Here is a 13,969-nt window from a genome sequence, read left to right as displayed (position 1 = left end):
AAGGAAGAGTTGGACCAAGTGACTTCAATAGAAATATTTGCAGGTAACAGATTGCATGTATGCTTTCCTAGTTGGTTTTGGCATGCTTGGTACATGCATGTGTGTATTTGGTTCATTTGTTGTTATTAACACGGGTTTTTCTTGGTTTGATATTGGTTTCATACTTGCCTTGCAAATTCCTGGATAGCCATGGCATGATGGGATTCATTCTTGGTTGAGATTTGGATTGCCATAAGGTTTTGGATCTATGTAATGTGGTCTTAAGAAAATCCCAAGGTTTGGGAGTGGAGATGGTTTTCTCCGGAAAGCCCTCAACAGGTGGGTGGAGATAGGAAAATTCCTCAAGGGATGGTGAAGGGATTTTGACGCATCCAATCTTGGTTTGACTTTGTAATCTTAGAACCGGTTTAGGCGAGATCACAGTAGTGTGAGGGTGAAAGTGGTTTAACCTCTAGGATCTTATCATGTTTTTATTGGTAAATGAATGGTTATTGAATGCATGACCAAATATATGTTATTGCAGCTATTTTGAGAGGGCATTAGACCTTCTTGATGATTCTTAGATAAGTTTCAGATCTCTTTGTTCAGATATGCATTCATGGCCTGTAGATTTCATGTTCACCATGTGTTTGATGAAATGACTATCATGGTTAGGCCTGGTTAGGTCAAGTTCTTGTCTAAGTTTTGTGTTAATGGCTTTGTCCTAGTGTCATACATCATTCTATAAAGTTCTATCAAGTTCTGGGTAGAGGTTTAGATCATAGCCCTGAAAAAGTGGCTCAGATTTTGGGGTCACATGCACAAAATGAGAATTCTAGACTGCAATCGTTGGGAGGTAGGTTATCCATGCGGATGGAGGGTTATGGTCACTATATTTCCTTATTATGCAAGATATGAGGAGTCCATGTCACTCAAAATGAAAGTTGGCTCATGGTTTGGGCACCTAGAGAGGTTGTTTAACTCCTATGGGTCCTGTAGCTCTAGAGGAAGGTCAGTGAAGTTTTGGTTGGTTGAGTCCTCTTCCTTCACTGTACTTAGGAGGTTGAGTCATGTCATAGCAATCCTCAACTCATATTTACCCTAGCAGGTCAGTGAAAGAGGGTAAATGTGGGAGGAGGTGTTACAAAGTAATAAACATATTCTTTGTTAAGCACCTTCCGTTTATTTCATAGATCTCACCATCTCCACGAACCGCTACAAAATGGCACCACTAATTCTCTTATGTGGTCCCACATTACATGATGATGTGACCCCTATCTATGTGAGATACCATGTCCTTGCCACATGGAAATCCCATGCCAAGTTCACCACCCTTCTCAACCATGTGTCCTCTTGATAACACATCAGCTAACCTCCATGTCACACACTCCTATAGCCTCTTACTAACGTCATATTTTCACTAGGTTGACATCATCCGGTCATGTGGCATTCCCAAAAAGCACCACTTCAGTAGCTTAACCAAATCAAGGGTACACATCACTCATGCTCCACATGACATTTGCAACTTCAACTTAAGTCTTAGGTCCCACCAGGGTCTTGGACCTTGGTGCAAAGTAGTTTTTTCCCATTTGTCGATAGAGAGGGATATCTATTGTGCCATCTATCAACAATGCAAACATTCCCAACATGGAATAACTACTCATCATGCCTCCACGGTGCGATGACAACATTGGTGACAAGTGATGAGAAGTTTCCTATCTGACGACCTCTGTCATTTACACCCTTTTTCGCTAACCATCCACTGGGATTCTCAGTGGCACACGGCATGAATCTTATACAGTGAATAACAATACTTTTCCAGTTACGTGCTACATTAACTCAACGCCATCGTAGATCATCATTCTTCCTTTGGGAGATTTGTCAAGGCTTGTTCAACCTAGATACAAACCCACTCCATATGAAATCAGACCTAAAGGCTTAAGAACTTTAACTGCATTATGTAACCATTCTCGAAACTTGTAGCAAAAAACTACAATATTAGATTACAACCAACACGCATAATAGAGCCCCCACATGGTTTTGAACAAACTGTAATAACATTGATCCATAGATCTCATCAACTTTAAGACATGGAGGTATCCCTTTCCTTCAAAGAATACAACTTGTGTACTTAAGCATGCCACATAGTTCAATGAATTTCATTAACCATTATCCACACATTAGATACAATCGAAATCATACACATCCATAGTTAACTAGTTATACCAATATTTAACACGAACACATAAAAATAACTTTCCATTCAGGAGCATATCAATATTATAGGGATCTACAAGTCCCTTACATCGACCATGATAACCATTCACAAACCATTATATTGTAACACACATAAATACATGTTCCTCATTAATAGAGTTGATTTTTATTACCAGAAAATAATAAACATTGTCAATGACATTGCAAATACATACACAAGTTACAAGTAAACAACTTATCTTAATAGTTGTATGATTGAAAAATAAGAGATGGACTTCAACTCTCCTCCTAACTATAGGTCAACTACACACAATCCTTTTTTGCAGTTAACCACCCTCGAGCTATATTTAAAGCTTGAGGAGTAAGGTGCTCAAGGGAAATTCACATTGACCATTCACAACACATGGGAATCAAGAACACACAATTCCTCCACTGGAAATGTGATAGGAATCTAGAGCGCATAGTGTCTCCAGCCAAACAATCCCTTATGGGAATCCAAAGTCCACAGTGCCTCCAATTGTAATTCATAGGAATCCAGAGTACATAGTGTCTCCACCCAACAATCACTTATAGGATTCTAGAACCCATAATGCCTCTGCCTATAATTCGACAAGAATCTAGAGCACACCATGCCTCCACCTGAGAGCTTCCACGAGAATCTAGAGTCCACTCTCAAATTTTCCACCTGTGAAAACCAAGAGGAGTCCCAAGGTACCCAATGTCTCCAACTGCTATATAGGAATCCAAAGTCCACTACCACCCTACCTTCTTAGCACTATGACTTTGTGTTTTCGCAATGTTTCACCAATTAGCTCCCGAGTGAGCATATGATGAGTCTCGCATAGTGCTCTGTCGTATTGTTGCCGCACAACTCTCTTCATTGCCACACACTCACCGTGCCTTAGTCTTAATGTGCACTTCTTCTCTAGCCTCCGCTTTCTCTTATCATCTCTATGAGTAATGCTCAAATGGCCCCTTATAAGAGTGTATTACATTCCTTTCCATTCCCTTCCCGTTGTGTGTTGACCATCACTTCCATTTTGCAAGACCAACTTGTCCTTTTTTTGTAGGCACCCATACGCCAAAGTAAATTCGTGGACCGTGCAATAGGGATACAAGCGAGGCTTAATTGCAGCATTTAAAGTTTTACTTTCTCCCTAAGCCATTCCCAAACAACTTCCACTCCCATAGATTTGGATCTATGTCCTCTCTCAGTCTAGTCATTTCATATTATCACATTTAATTACAATTACATATGTAAATATTTACATAAGAGGCAACCAAAAAGGGTTATCTCACTTGCACATAGGACTTTACAAATGGCAATTAGAGAACTTAGTCAACAACATGAGAATATTGGTCAATTGAATTCATTCCTAGACAAAAGTTTCACTTTTGTTTTTCAATCCGAAGTGTTCTTGTTGTATATGAGAAGAAAACATAACAAACCCAACTTTTTCCCTACAGGCATAAAATTAACTTCATCTTCCCCAATAAGAATTAAAAAAGAGGAAGTCACTAGCAACCAACATTGAGGAGGTATCCATGTTGGCCAAAGAACAAGGCCAACTGTATAGCTTGGTACAATCATTCAATGGCCAAATGGCAAGATGGTGGGATACATATTCACTTCATTTACAAATATGGATACTAGCAGCCACTTATTTTGTCAAGTTGTTCAAGGGGAAGAAACTATCTACCATAGTAAAGATAACAAAATTCAAAACAAGATATAATCCCATCACCGATATTGTCAATGATTGTGAAAAATAGTGGAGATGGATAGGGTATAATTATGAAAGGGTATGGCTTGAAATGTTTCCTAATATATTACCATATAAATGGTATAAAATTGAAGAAGATCAAGTTCAAACATTTACATGGAAAGAATTGAAAGAAAATTTTATTAAACACTTTGCCTTCAAACTAAAGAAGTTGACTTAAAAGAAGCTATGAACAAGGTCGAAGACTATATCGAACAACCAAGCGCTGAAGAAACCTAAGAAAAAAGAAAGGCAAAGGTCAACATTAGGTCGTCATAGACATGTGATTACATATTGTGCCATGATTAAAACAATCATATCACTTGTTGCATAGACATGGAAAGAAAAAGTTGTTGAGGGAAGAGTTTTAGATGGTGGATGGATCATCCTGAAGTAAACACAATTACCAACATAACAACAAACATGACTACAAAATGAGAACTCTAACTCTCAAAGCCCATATTTTTGCATCAAAAATATCAAATCAACCTCATAATTAAAAAACAATGTTTTGATAACATTATTTTTTTAGATTAAAAGCACAACAATTTCTGCCATGGCTTTAAATCCTTATAAATTATAAACAAAATTAAAAAATACCTAGTCTTTAAGTGTAACTTTTTAGAAACTTTTCCGATTTATTTTCGGATCAATTTTGTCTAGAATCCAAAGATTCATTGAATTGTCTAGTACCCAACAGAGATTCATTGATATCGCAAGTTTAACAGGTGAACTCTTCACAATCTTCACAATCAAAGTGCCCCATGGGTTTTTGAGGGTGTTGAATCTATATATGCAGTCCAAAAACCAATTTAAATAACACAAATATAAATTTGACCACAAATTTTTTGGCCAGATTTTGGCCAAAATCTGCTAAAAACTCCAAAAATAATATCACTTAAAAGCTACTAAAAAACAAAAATGATTAAATTCTTAAAATATTTCCTATATATTTTGGAAAACTTGAAAATGAGTATGAAAAAAAAATGATCTAAATTTTCTTATAATTTTTACGCCTTAAGGCGTTCCCCTTTGAAATGAATTTCCCTTTTGTTTTGTTGTCTTCGCTATTGTCCATTGATTTTTACGCCTTAAGGCGTTCCCCTTTGAAATGAATTTCCCTTTTGTTTTGTTGTCTTCGCTATTGTCCATTGATTTGATGTGAGACGATTCAGATGTCCTCCACCGTTGGATCCACATCTTGTTTAAATTGTTAACCGAATCCTTCATTTACTTAATTTATGACAGTTGTTTAACTGACTCCTTCATTTACTTAATTTATGACAATTGTAATATGATCCTAGACGCATGCGTCCACTTCACTGCTCATCACGTGATGTTCGGTTGAATAGGAAGGATCATCCAAAGTGATCCAACTGTAGGAAGGCTTAGGGTTTGCGGGAAAAGGGTATGCTACTATTGTTTCAAACTCCTTTTTTTCTATTTGGGTTTTTCTTTGCCGCCACTCTGCTCTGTAACCTAGAGGAAAATCGCCTATGTTAAGAAAGAAAACTTAACAGAATCTACCTCAGTGAGGAATAAACATTCATTCTCACTTTGTATCTTTAAACATTCCTTCTCACTTTGTATCTTTAAAGGAGTCCTGCTCTTCTCCAATTGGTTGTTAAAATCTGATTATGGATGAATTTATTTCAAAGCAGGTATGATTTATTTGAATTTATTTTAAAGCAGGTATGATTTATGTGAAGAGGAAGAGGAACTGCAAAGAAGACATCCCTTTGACAGGTGGAAAGCTTTTCCACCACTTATGGACTCGACTTTCCCCGTTATTACTTATTCCTACAGAAGATTCTCACTATTTTCAAGTTTCCTCGGTTATTTCTTAATTCCTACAAAGGATTCTCAATATTTTCTACTTTTCCCTTTATGACTTCTACAGCAGAATTTTTCCCATTTATTATTTGTTACTTAATTTCTCATTTATTATTTATTACTTAATTCCCACACACGATTCTGAATAATTTCCTTCTGTTGCCCGGGAAATTTTTTACCAATTTCGAATAGGCACCCTACATTGAATAGTCACCATACATTCACTTGCAGAGAGAGGAATCTGTACATGGGAATTTTTTGTTCCACTCAGATCCCTCCCATAGGGATGAACATGGTGTCGAAGGGCGTACAAAATGTTTTTTATATACTTCAAATTGAGTTTAGATGAACATGGTGTCGAAGGGCGTACAAAATGTTTTATATATACTTCAAATTGAGTTTAGAGTGGGGAAGGGAGCATTAGCATAAAATGTAATAGGGACAGATATAATGCAACCAGCAATACTTTAAAGTAATTACTGGAGAGTAGATTCAGTTTTTTCACCACAAGTAATATTTTAAAGTAATCATTGGAGGATGAGGTGATTCTGGAATTCGTTGTGTTATTTTAGAGTGGGGAAGGGAGCATAGCATAAAATGTAATAGGGACGGATATAATGCAACAAGTAATACTTTAAAGTAATTACTGGAAAGTGGACTCAGTTTTTTCACCACAAGTAATATTTTAAAGTAATTACTGGAGAGTAGATTCAATTTTTCACCACAAGTAATATTTTAAAGTAATTACTGGAGAGTAGATTCAGTTTTTTCACCACCGACTAACTGGAGAGTAGATTCAGCAGTTTTTTCACCAGTTTTTTCACCAAGGTTGTTAAACTAATTGTGAGATGAACTTTGAAGGGAACAAAGCATTTTAAATGAAATTTCAAAGATTTTCTTCCGAATCGATTTATTTTTAATTGCTATGTTATTAAACTAAATAGCACATGAATATAAAAACAAATAATGAATTTTAAATGAAGGAGATATTTTTTTTGGAACTTCACTTGATGTGTCCATTAATACTTAAAATATAGTTTGGGAAAAAAACTTAAATTGTTTTGAAGTTTAATTAATACTTCAAATAACTAAATACTTCAAATATAGTTTGTGAAAAAACTTTAAAGTGTTTTTAAGTTTAATTAATACTTTAAATAACTAATTACTTTGGGAAAAAACTTCAAATATGGTTTGAGAAAAAAATTTAAAGTGTTTTGAAGTTTAATTAATACTTCAAATATAGTGTTATATTTGGTTTATTAATTAATCTGTTATTTAAATTTTAAATTTTAAAATATATTTTGCAATAAATAATTTTGGCGGTTAAGATGTATGCATATATAGTTTGAGAAATTTAAAGTGTTTTGAAATTATATTTGGTTTCTTAATTAATCTGTTATTTAAATTTTAAATTTTAAAATATATTTTGCAATAAATAATTTTGGCGGTTAACATGTATGCATATATAGTTTGAGGAAAAAATTTAAAGTGTTTTGAAGTTTAATTAATACTTCAAATTAGAAGAGATCTTGTAGACAAACATCTTCGGGGAATTCGAAGAAATACGAAGAGAGACAAAAAAACCCTAATGGCGGTTTCAACAGCATCCATAGACCAGATATCTGAGAAATTCGTGGTGCCCTCTGTGCAGAAAGCATGGATTTATAAGGAACATGGGGTCGCCAAGGATGTTTTGCAGTCGGACGATGGGGTCTTGGTACCAGAGGGTAAAGCAGATCAAGATCTAATTAAAGTCTTCGCTGCGGCACTCAATCCTGTCGTTTTTAAGAGGTGGCAAGGGATCTTTCAAACCATCGACTCTCCTCTTCCCAAATCGAAGATCTGCTTCGCAAACCCTCTTATTCTGGTGATTCGGAGCACAGAGGTTTCCCCTGAAGCTAAAGAAAAAGAGCGCGATGCTTGGGTACCGCTTTGCCCCCTTTATCCTGCGACATACAGGGCCGATTTTATTTTCCGAAGCAACAAGCCAATGATTCGGCCATGGATATCTATCTCCACCTCATCCCATTTCTGTGGCTAGAATGCTCCAAATCTCACCTCTACCGAGAGCAAGCAGGGGATTTGCTTCTTGTTTTCGCCAGAGATGCTTGCAGAAGTTTCAAGGTTTGCAGCACACAACCACTATGCTCCTCATCCAACGTTGATCAATGCTCCAAGACCGGCGAATCTGGTTTGTTGGAAGCAGGGTCCTCTCTTGAACCAGCCAGATTTGTCTGAAGAAACGCATGCATTTTAGATCCAAGTCAAACTATTGAGCAAAACGATCATGTTGTGGGTTAGCGCAACAAATCTTGTGCAGGATCTTCTGCAAAAACTCGAATGTCGGCTGGGGATCCCCTCCTCTTATCTCAGACTGTTATATAAGGGTAAGCAGCTTATCAATCCCCTTCCTCTCTCCTTTTACAACATTCATAAGGATGCTTCTATTGAGGCTTATTTTCGTTTAAGAGGGGGTTCCTTTGGGCAGACCTCCTCTGCCCCTTCTTTCTCTTATAAAGATGCAGCTCGCAAAGACGCTGCCCAACCTTAGTCCTTTTCGAAAGCAACCCAACCAAATAGGGTTCCAAAACCGTTTTTGGTAGATAGATTAGAGGAAATTCCTTCCATCAATTTCTCTCACCCTGAGATTGAAAATCGCTACCAAATATTTGCAGAATATTCACTCATATGCAGATTTAATGGGCTTTGGCCTCGCACAACAGATCTATACCAATGGATCCATACTACTTGGACTAAAAAAAGCAAGATCTACTTATGTTCAAAAGGATTCTTCATTGTGGTTTTTGACTTAAATGAAGACTACCAAAAGGCCTTAACGGGAGGCCCTTGGTTCTGGGGTTCGACTGGGCTTTTTCTCACCCCTTGGTTTCCAGACTTCGACCCTTCTACAACCGTCATCACCAAGACTCCCATTTGGGTCAGGCTCCCGAATCTTCCAGCACATCTATGTCATTTCTCTGTCTTCTTAGCCATTAGAAACACTTTGGGACGCTACCTGGCTACAGATACTTCAAGAAAGGAAAATGGTCTCTATACCTACGACAGACTTTGTGCAGAAATAGATATCAGCAAAGGACTGCCGGATCAGATTAATCTCAAGATTGGAGATTTCCACTAGACTCAAACCTTGGATTATGAGAATACAGCCTTCCGTTGCGGACATTGTCATCAAACGGGGCACCTCCAGAGTACCTGTACCCAGTTCCTCGACAACAAGAAGAATCTGAAACGCAAACCCAAATCCAAGCGTTGGAATCCTTGTGAGCCACCCCGTCGTATGGACGATTTAGATTTCTCTAGTTCGGATGAGGAGGAAACTGAAGCAGATGTGCAGAATGAAGAGATTCCGATGGACGCTCCCTCGGTCGGTCCGGCAGTCCCCGCTGACCCTCAGATTTCTCAGAAACGTACTCATTTTTCTTCGTCCTCAGATTCTGATAAGGATATTCCGCCGCCAGTGCAGAATAGTCTACAACTTGTTATGGCTCAGCCAAACTCCACTGGGTGGGTCAAAGTAAGCAAGAAAAAAGGAAAAAAATGTCGTATAGCTGGAACCAACCCCTCGGGGTAGCTCTCTCTGCTTAGTTCTATATTTTTGTATTCCCGTGTTTTCTATGGCCTTCCCTTGACTGTCTCCAAGGAGCAAGGTAGATAGCCTATCTCCTTCGGCTCCCTAGCTTTTCTGCTTCGCTTGCATGCAAGCTTGTTTGTACTATATTTTTCCTTTCTTAATAGAATTAGTCTTTACTCAGAAAAAAAATTAAAACTTCAAATTAAAGTGTTTTGAAGTTTAATTAATACTTCAAATAATTAAAAGCTTCAAAATAATTTTGGATAGTGTGTTGAAGTTTAATTAATACTTCAAATATAGTTTGAGAAAAAAATTTAAAGTATTTTGAAGTTTTAGTGTTTATAGTGTTTTGAAGTTTAATTAATACTTCAAATAATTAAATACTTCAAATATAGTTTGAGAAAAAATAATATTCAAATATGGTTTGAGAAAACAATTTAAAGTGTTTTGAAGTTATATTTAGTTTATTAATTAATCTATTATTTAAATTTTAAATTTTAAAATATATTTTGCAATAAATAATTTTGGGGGTTAACATTTATGCATATATAATACTTTCGCATCTAAATATTTTGTCATGTTATTGATTTATGCTAAATATTATTACAAATCTATTAAAAAATAATATTAATATATATAATTTTGTGTTAAAATATTATTATCATATATTATTATTTTCTTTTTATAAGACCGATTATGAGATTTCATTAACTGAATGGCAAAGTGCCACAAATTCGGTTACAAAAAGAGAGGCAGATTTCTGCATGTCTCTCCAGCAAGATGAACATAGCGCCTACGCTTATCAGGCTCCTCTTTTTACATTTTATATAGTGGACTTTTGCTGCTGATTTCCCGAGCTTAAAAATGCAAACAAACTGTTTCAGTAATATGCAGTAAAACATGGCTCTTTAGGGGATTGGGTCCCAAAAGATTTCATTATTTCTAAGAATAGTTTCGGCAACTAACTGGACTGCCTTGTTTGCCTCAATGTCTGCTTCTTTGTTATTTGTTCTCAAAACATGAAAGTATTTCAATTTCAGGGACTTTGCCATGCCTTTAATCCTTGTAATTATCCTTGCGAGCTGCAGGCTCGTTGGATTAGAATTGGTCGCCACTGCTTTGATGATAACCTGGGAATCCCCAAAGACATTTGCCTCCTTGAGGCCCAACTCTTTGAGAAGTTTGATTCCTTGAAAAAGGGCCATCGCTTCAGCTTGTATGCTTGAGGAATGGCCTAATCCCCAAGCAAATTTGTGCATAGATGTTTCATCTGGTTTTATTATGAGCCCTCCAGCTCCAGCAATTCCAGGATTTCCTTTGGCTGCCCCATCAAAGAAGAGTGAGGGAAGTGTTTGTTTGGACAGCCAAGATAGAAAATCTTCTTCGTTTTTCTTGATTTTCCAGTCTTTGAGAGAAATAGAAGTGCTTTTCGATTTTTTAAATTTGAAATTGAGGGCAGTTCCCAAATCAATGTCCTGCTAGCTTAGATTTGTATCATCTCCTTTGTCTCCCAACCACTCAACTAGCTGACATTTCACTGAATTGGCAACTATTCTGAAATCCTGTTCCTTATTTCGGAATATCCTTCTATTCCTTTCCAGCCAGACTTGCCAGCTGATGAATTTAGGCAGAGCACTCCAAGCTGCCCTGACTGTTTTATTTTTTGGATTTGGGCCTGGATATCTGGCCATCCAGCCCGCAAACAAGTCCAGAACAGAGGAAGGGAAGATGAAATTATAATTCCATGAACCAAGAAGCTCCTGCCAGATGAAATCTGCGAATTTGCACTCTATCATGAGGTGAAGGGCGGATTCCAAGCTTTCCTTGCAAAGCAAGCATCTTGAAGGTCCAGAGATGCCCCTTTTCTGAAGCCTATCATTAGTTAGAATCTTTTGGTGGCAAAGAAGCCAACAGAAGTGATTAATTTTGGAATTGAAGGGAGTTTCCAAATGCCTACCCAGGGAGCTGGATTGGGAGGCACGTGAGGCCGCTCCAGGCACTTACCGTAGCCCTGAGCTATCGTGTATCCTGCCAGATTTGAGCCCCAACCTCTCACGTCCTGTTTGCATGCATGAATTGGAGCTAGCCCGTGCAACATCGTGGTGAACATTGCCAGTTCTATTTGTAAGGCGGGTGGAACTCGGAGCTGTTTCTAGCTCGTCCAAGAGTCACCATTCTAGTTCGAGAGGTCCCATAGCATGTTGATGCTAGCCTTTGTCATCCATCATTTCAGCTCTGTCATGGATCCCGAGTCTGCCAGCGGGGGTCTATTTAGTATTCTGTCATTCCACATGTTAATGCGTTTCCCATTTCCTGGAATCCAAAAGGAATGGTTTCTTATCAATGAGCCAATTTTGTTGTTGATCATGCTGAAAGGAGTTCTGAATTGATTTTTGGGCTGATCTAGGCATCTAAGCCTCGATCCTCTGAAGTATTTCCTCCACAGTGCAAATTGGACCCAACCTGGATTTGGAGCTATGATTTTCCAGATCAATTTGGCTCCCATGGCTAAGTTTTGGACACTGAGGTCTTTGAAGTTCAGTCCTCCCTCCTGAATCGGTCTGGTGACAATTTCGTAGTTGACTAAGGGAATCCTCTTCTCATTTTGTTTACCTCCTTTCCAGAAAAATTTCTTATTAGCTCCTCCATCTTTTTAATGATTCCCACAGGCACCAAGAGAATAGAGAAATTGAATAGCGGAAGGCTGCTAAGAACGACTTTAATGAGCATTGATTTTCCAGCAATGATGAGCAGTTGAAGCAGGTATATTCCAACAGTAGATATGGCATTTGCCATTATTTAATACACTGCCCGAAGCCTTACAATAGTCTTCTAGCACTTCTTTAAATTTAATTGCTGAATGAGGAGTTTCAGCCCCCAGCAGCAAGGTATCATCAGCGAAGAGGACGTGGTTGATGTTCTTTACCCCTCTTGCAATGCACAGGCTAGCGATGTCTTGATCTTGCTATTTTTTTTCTAAATAGAAGCTGAGGACAGAAGCCTGTAGCACGAATAGGAGGGGTGAGAGGGGACACCCCTGCCTCAGCCCTCTAGAGGCTTTGAAAAACTCAACAGCCCTACCGTTCACCAGGGGGGCAATCCAAGGTTCCGAAATACAGGCTCTAATCCACTTGATGAAACTTTGACCGAACCCCAGTTTGTGTAACAAATCAAATAAAAAACTATGTCTAACACGATCAAAAGCATTTGCTAGATCTAGTTTAATAACCATACCTTTTTCCTTTTGGTGAAGGCTGGAATGGATTGCCTCTTGGACCATAACGAAGTTGTCCACAAGCTGTCTGCCATGAATAAATCCAGCTTGGTTCTCCGGGATGATTTTGGGGAGAATTTTCTTCAACCTGTTAGCTATCACTTTGGTTATCACTTTGTACCCAATATTGCATAAGGAGATTGGGCGAAATCTACTGAAAGAGTTTGCCCCTTTTTCTTTAGGGATGAGAGCGAGAAAAGCTGAATTTGTGCAACCTCCAATTTTCTTACATTCTTGGGATTTCTGGATCTTTTTGAAGAACTCCTTCTCGACAATCTGCCAACAGGTCTGGAGAAATCTAGGAGTAAATCCGTCTGATCCCGAGGCTTTATCGGGGTCCATTGCGAAGAGGTCCTCCCTGAATTCATTTTTATTGATTTTGTCTTCAAGTGCCTGGTTCATTCTGGAAGTGATGAGGCTGGGGACAACATCCAGCAAAATATCGTTTTGACCAGCCTCTATGTCTTCCCTATAAAGCTTCTCAAAATTCTCTGAGGCTACCTTTTTGATGCTGGCAAAATCCTTCAGGGTGCAGTTATCTTCTTGTATTTCAGAGATGGAATTGCGGCCTTTCCTGGCTTGGGCTTGTTTATGGAAAAAGGAGGAGTTTCTGTCACCAGATTTGAGCCAAAGACTCTTGGACTTGAGCCTCCAGTATTCTTCTTTTGCCAGACAGGTCTTGTGGAAATTTTGCTGAAGCTGGGCCTCCTTTTCCAATTCATCTTTAGTAATTTCAGTTGCTTCTAGATGGAGATGCTGATTTTCTAGAGCGCTTTGAATTTTTTTCCTTTCAGCAGCAGGGTTGGGCAAGGTCTTAGCCCAATTTTTCAGCATGGCTTTTACCCTTCTAAGTTTTTCCTCCCAAACAAAAAAAGTGGAGCCCTTGACTGGATCTTTCCAGCAGTCTCTGACCTTTTCCATGAAGTCTACCTCTTTGGTCCAAAGTGAGCTGAATCTGAACGGTATAGGCCCCAGATCCTTGGGGGTAAGTAGCTCTAGACTAATGGGCTTGTGGTCTGAAACATTGCTGTGAAGAATGCACATTCTAGCCTCTAATCCAAGAAGTAGGAAGGAACTTTGAACCAAAAATCTATCAAGTCTTGCCGCCATGTAACCCGAACCAACTCTCTTGTTTGACCAAGTGAACTTACCTGTAATCGGCTTAATGTCTATCAGATCCCAATCCTGCATGAGGTCTTCGCTAATTCTCTTGTCGGATCTCTAACGATACTGCCTCCGCTTTTTTCTGACGAGAGGAGGGTGAGGTTGAGATCTCCTGCTATGATTATATTTTCCAGATTCTCTAGATCT

General features: G+C 38.3%; 1 protein-coding gene across 1 annotated transcript; it reads right to left on the bottom strand.

Annotated features, from left to right (window-relative positions):
* Positions 1 to 10,292: 10,292 nt before the first annotated feature.
* On the bottom strand, positions 10,293 to 13,768 carry LOC149260386 (uncharacterized). Its single transcript, XM_089458633.1, has 2 exons — positions 12,619 to 13,768; positions 10,293 to 10,705 (listed from the first exon to the last, which is right to left on the bottom strand). The coding sequence occupies exons 1-2, from the start codon at positions 13,766 to 13,768 to the stop codon at positions 10,293 to 10,295; spliced, it is 1,563 nt and encodes a 520-aa protein (XP_089314759.1).
* Between the last annotated feature and the right edge of the window lie 201 nt (positions 13,769 to 13,969).

Source organism: Pinus tabuliformis, chromosome 6 (genome assembly GCF_031772625.1).
Source record: "Pinus tabuliformis cultivar Carrire ecotype Pingquan chromosome 6, CPIR1, whole genome shotgun sequence".
Classification (NCBI taxonomy): Eukaryota; Viridiplantae; Streptophyta; class Pinopsida; order Pinales; family Pinaceae; genus Pinus; species Pinus tabuliformis.
The sequence above is the reverse complement of the archived record's forward strand: the minus strand, read 5'-3'. Positions and strand labels throughout refer to the sequence as shown.

Coding starts and splice junctions, on each gene's coding strand:
- LOC149260386 (XM_089458633.1), bottom strand. CDS start 13,768: ATGGCGGCAAGACTTGATAGATTTTTGGTTCAAAGTTCCTTCCTACTT. Junction 10,706..12,618: donor CCTTCACCAAAAGGAAAAAG/GTATGGTTATTA, acceptor TTGATGGGGCAG/CCAAAGGAAATCCTGGAATT.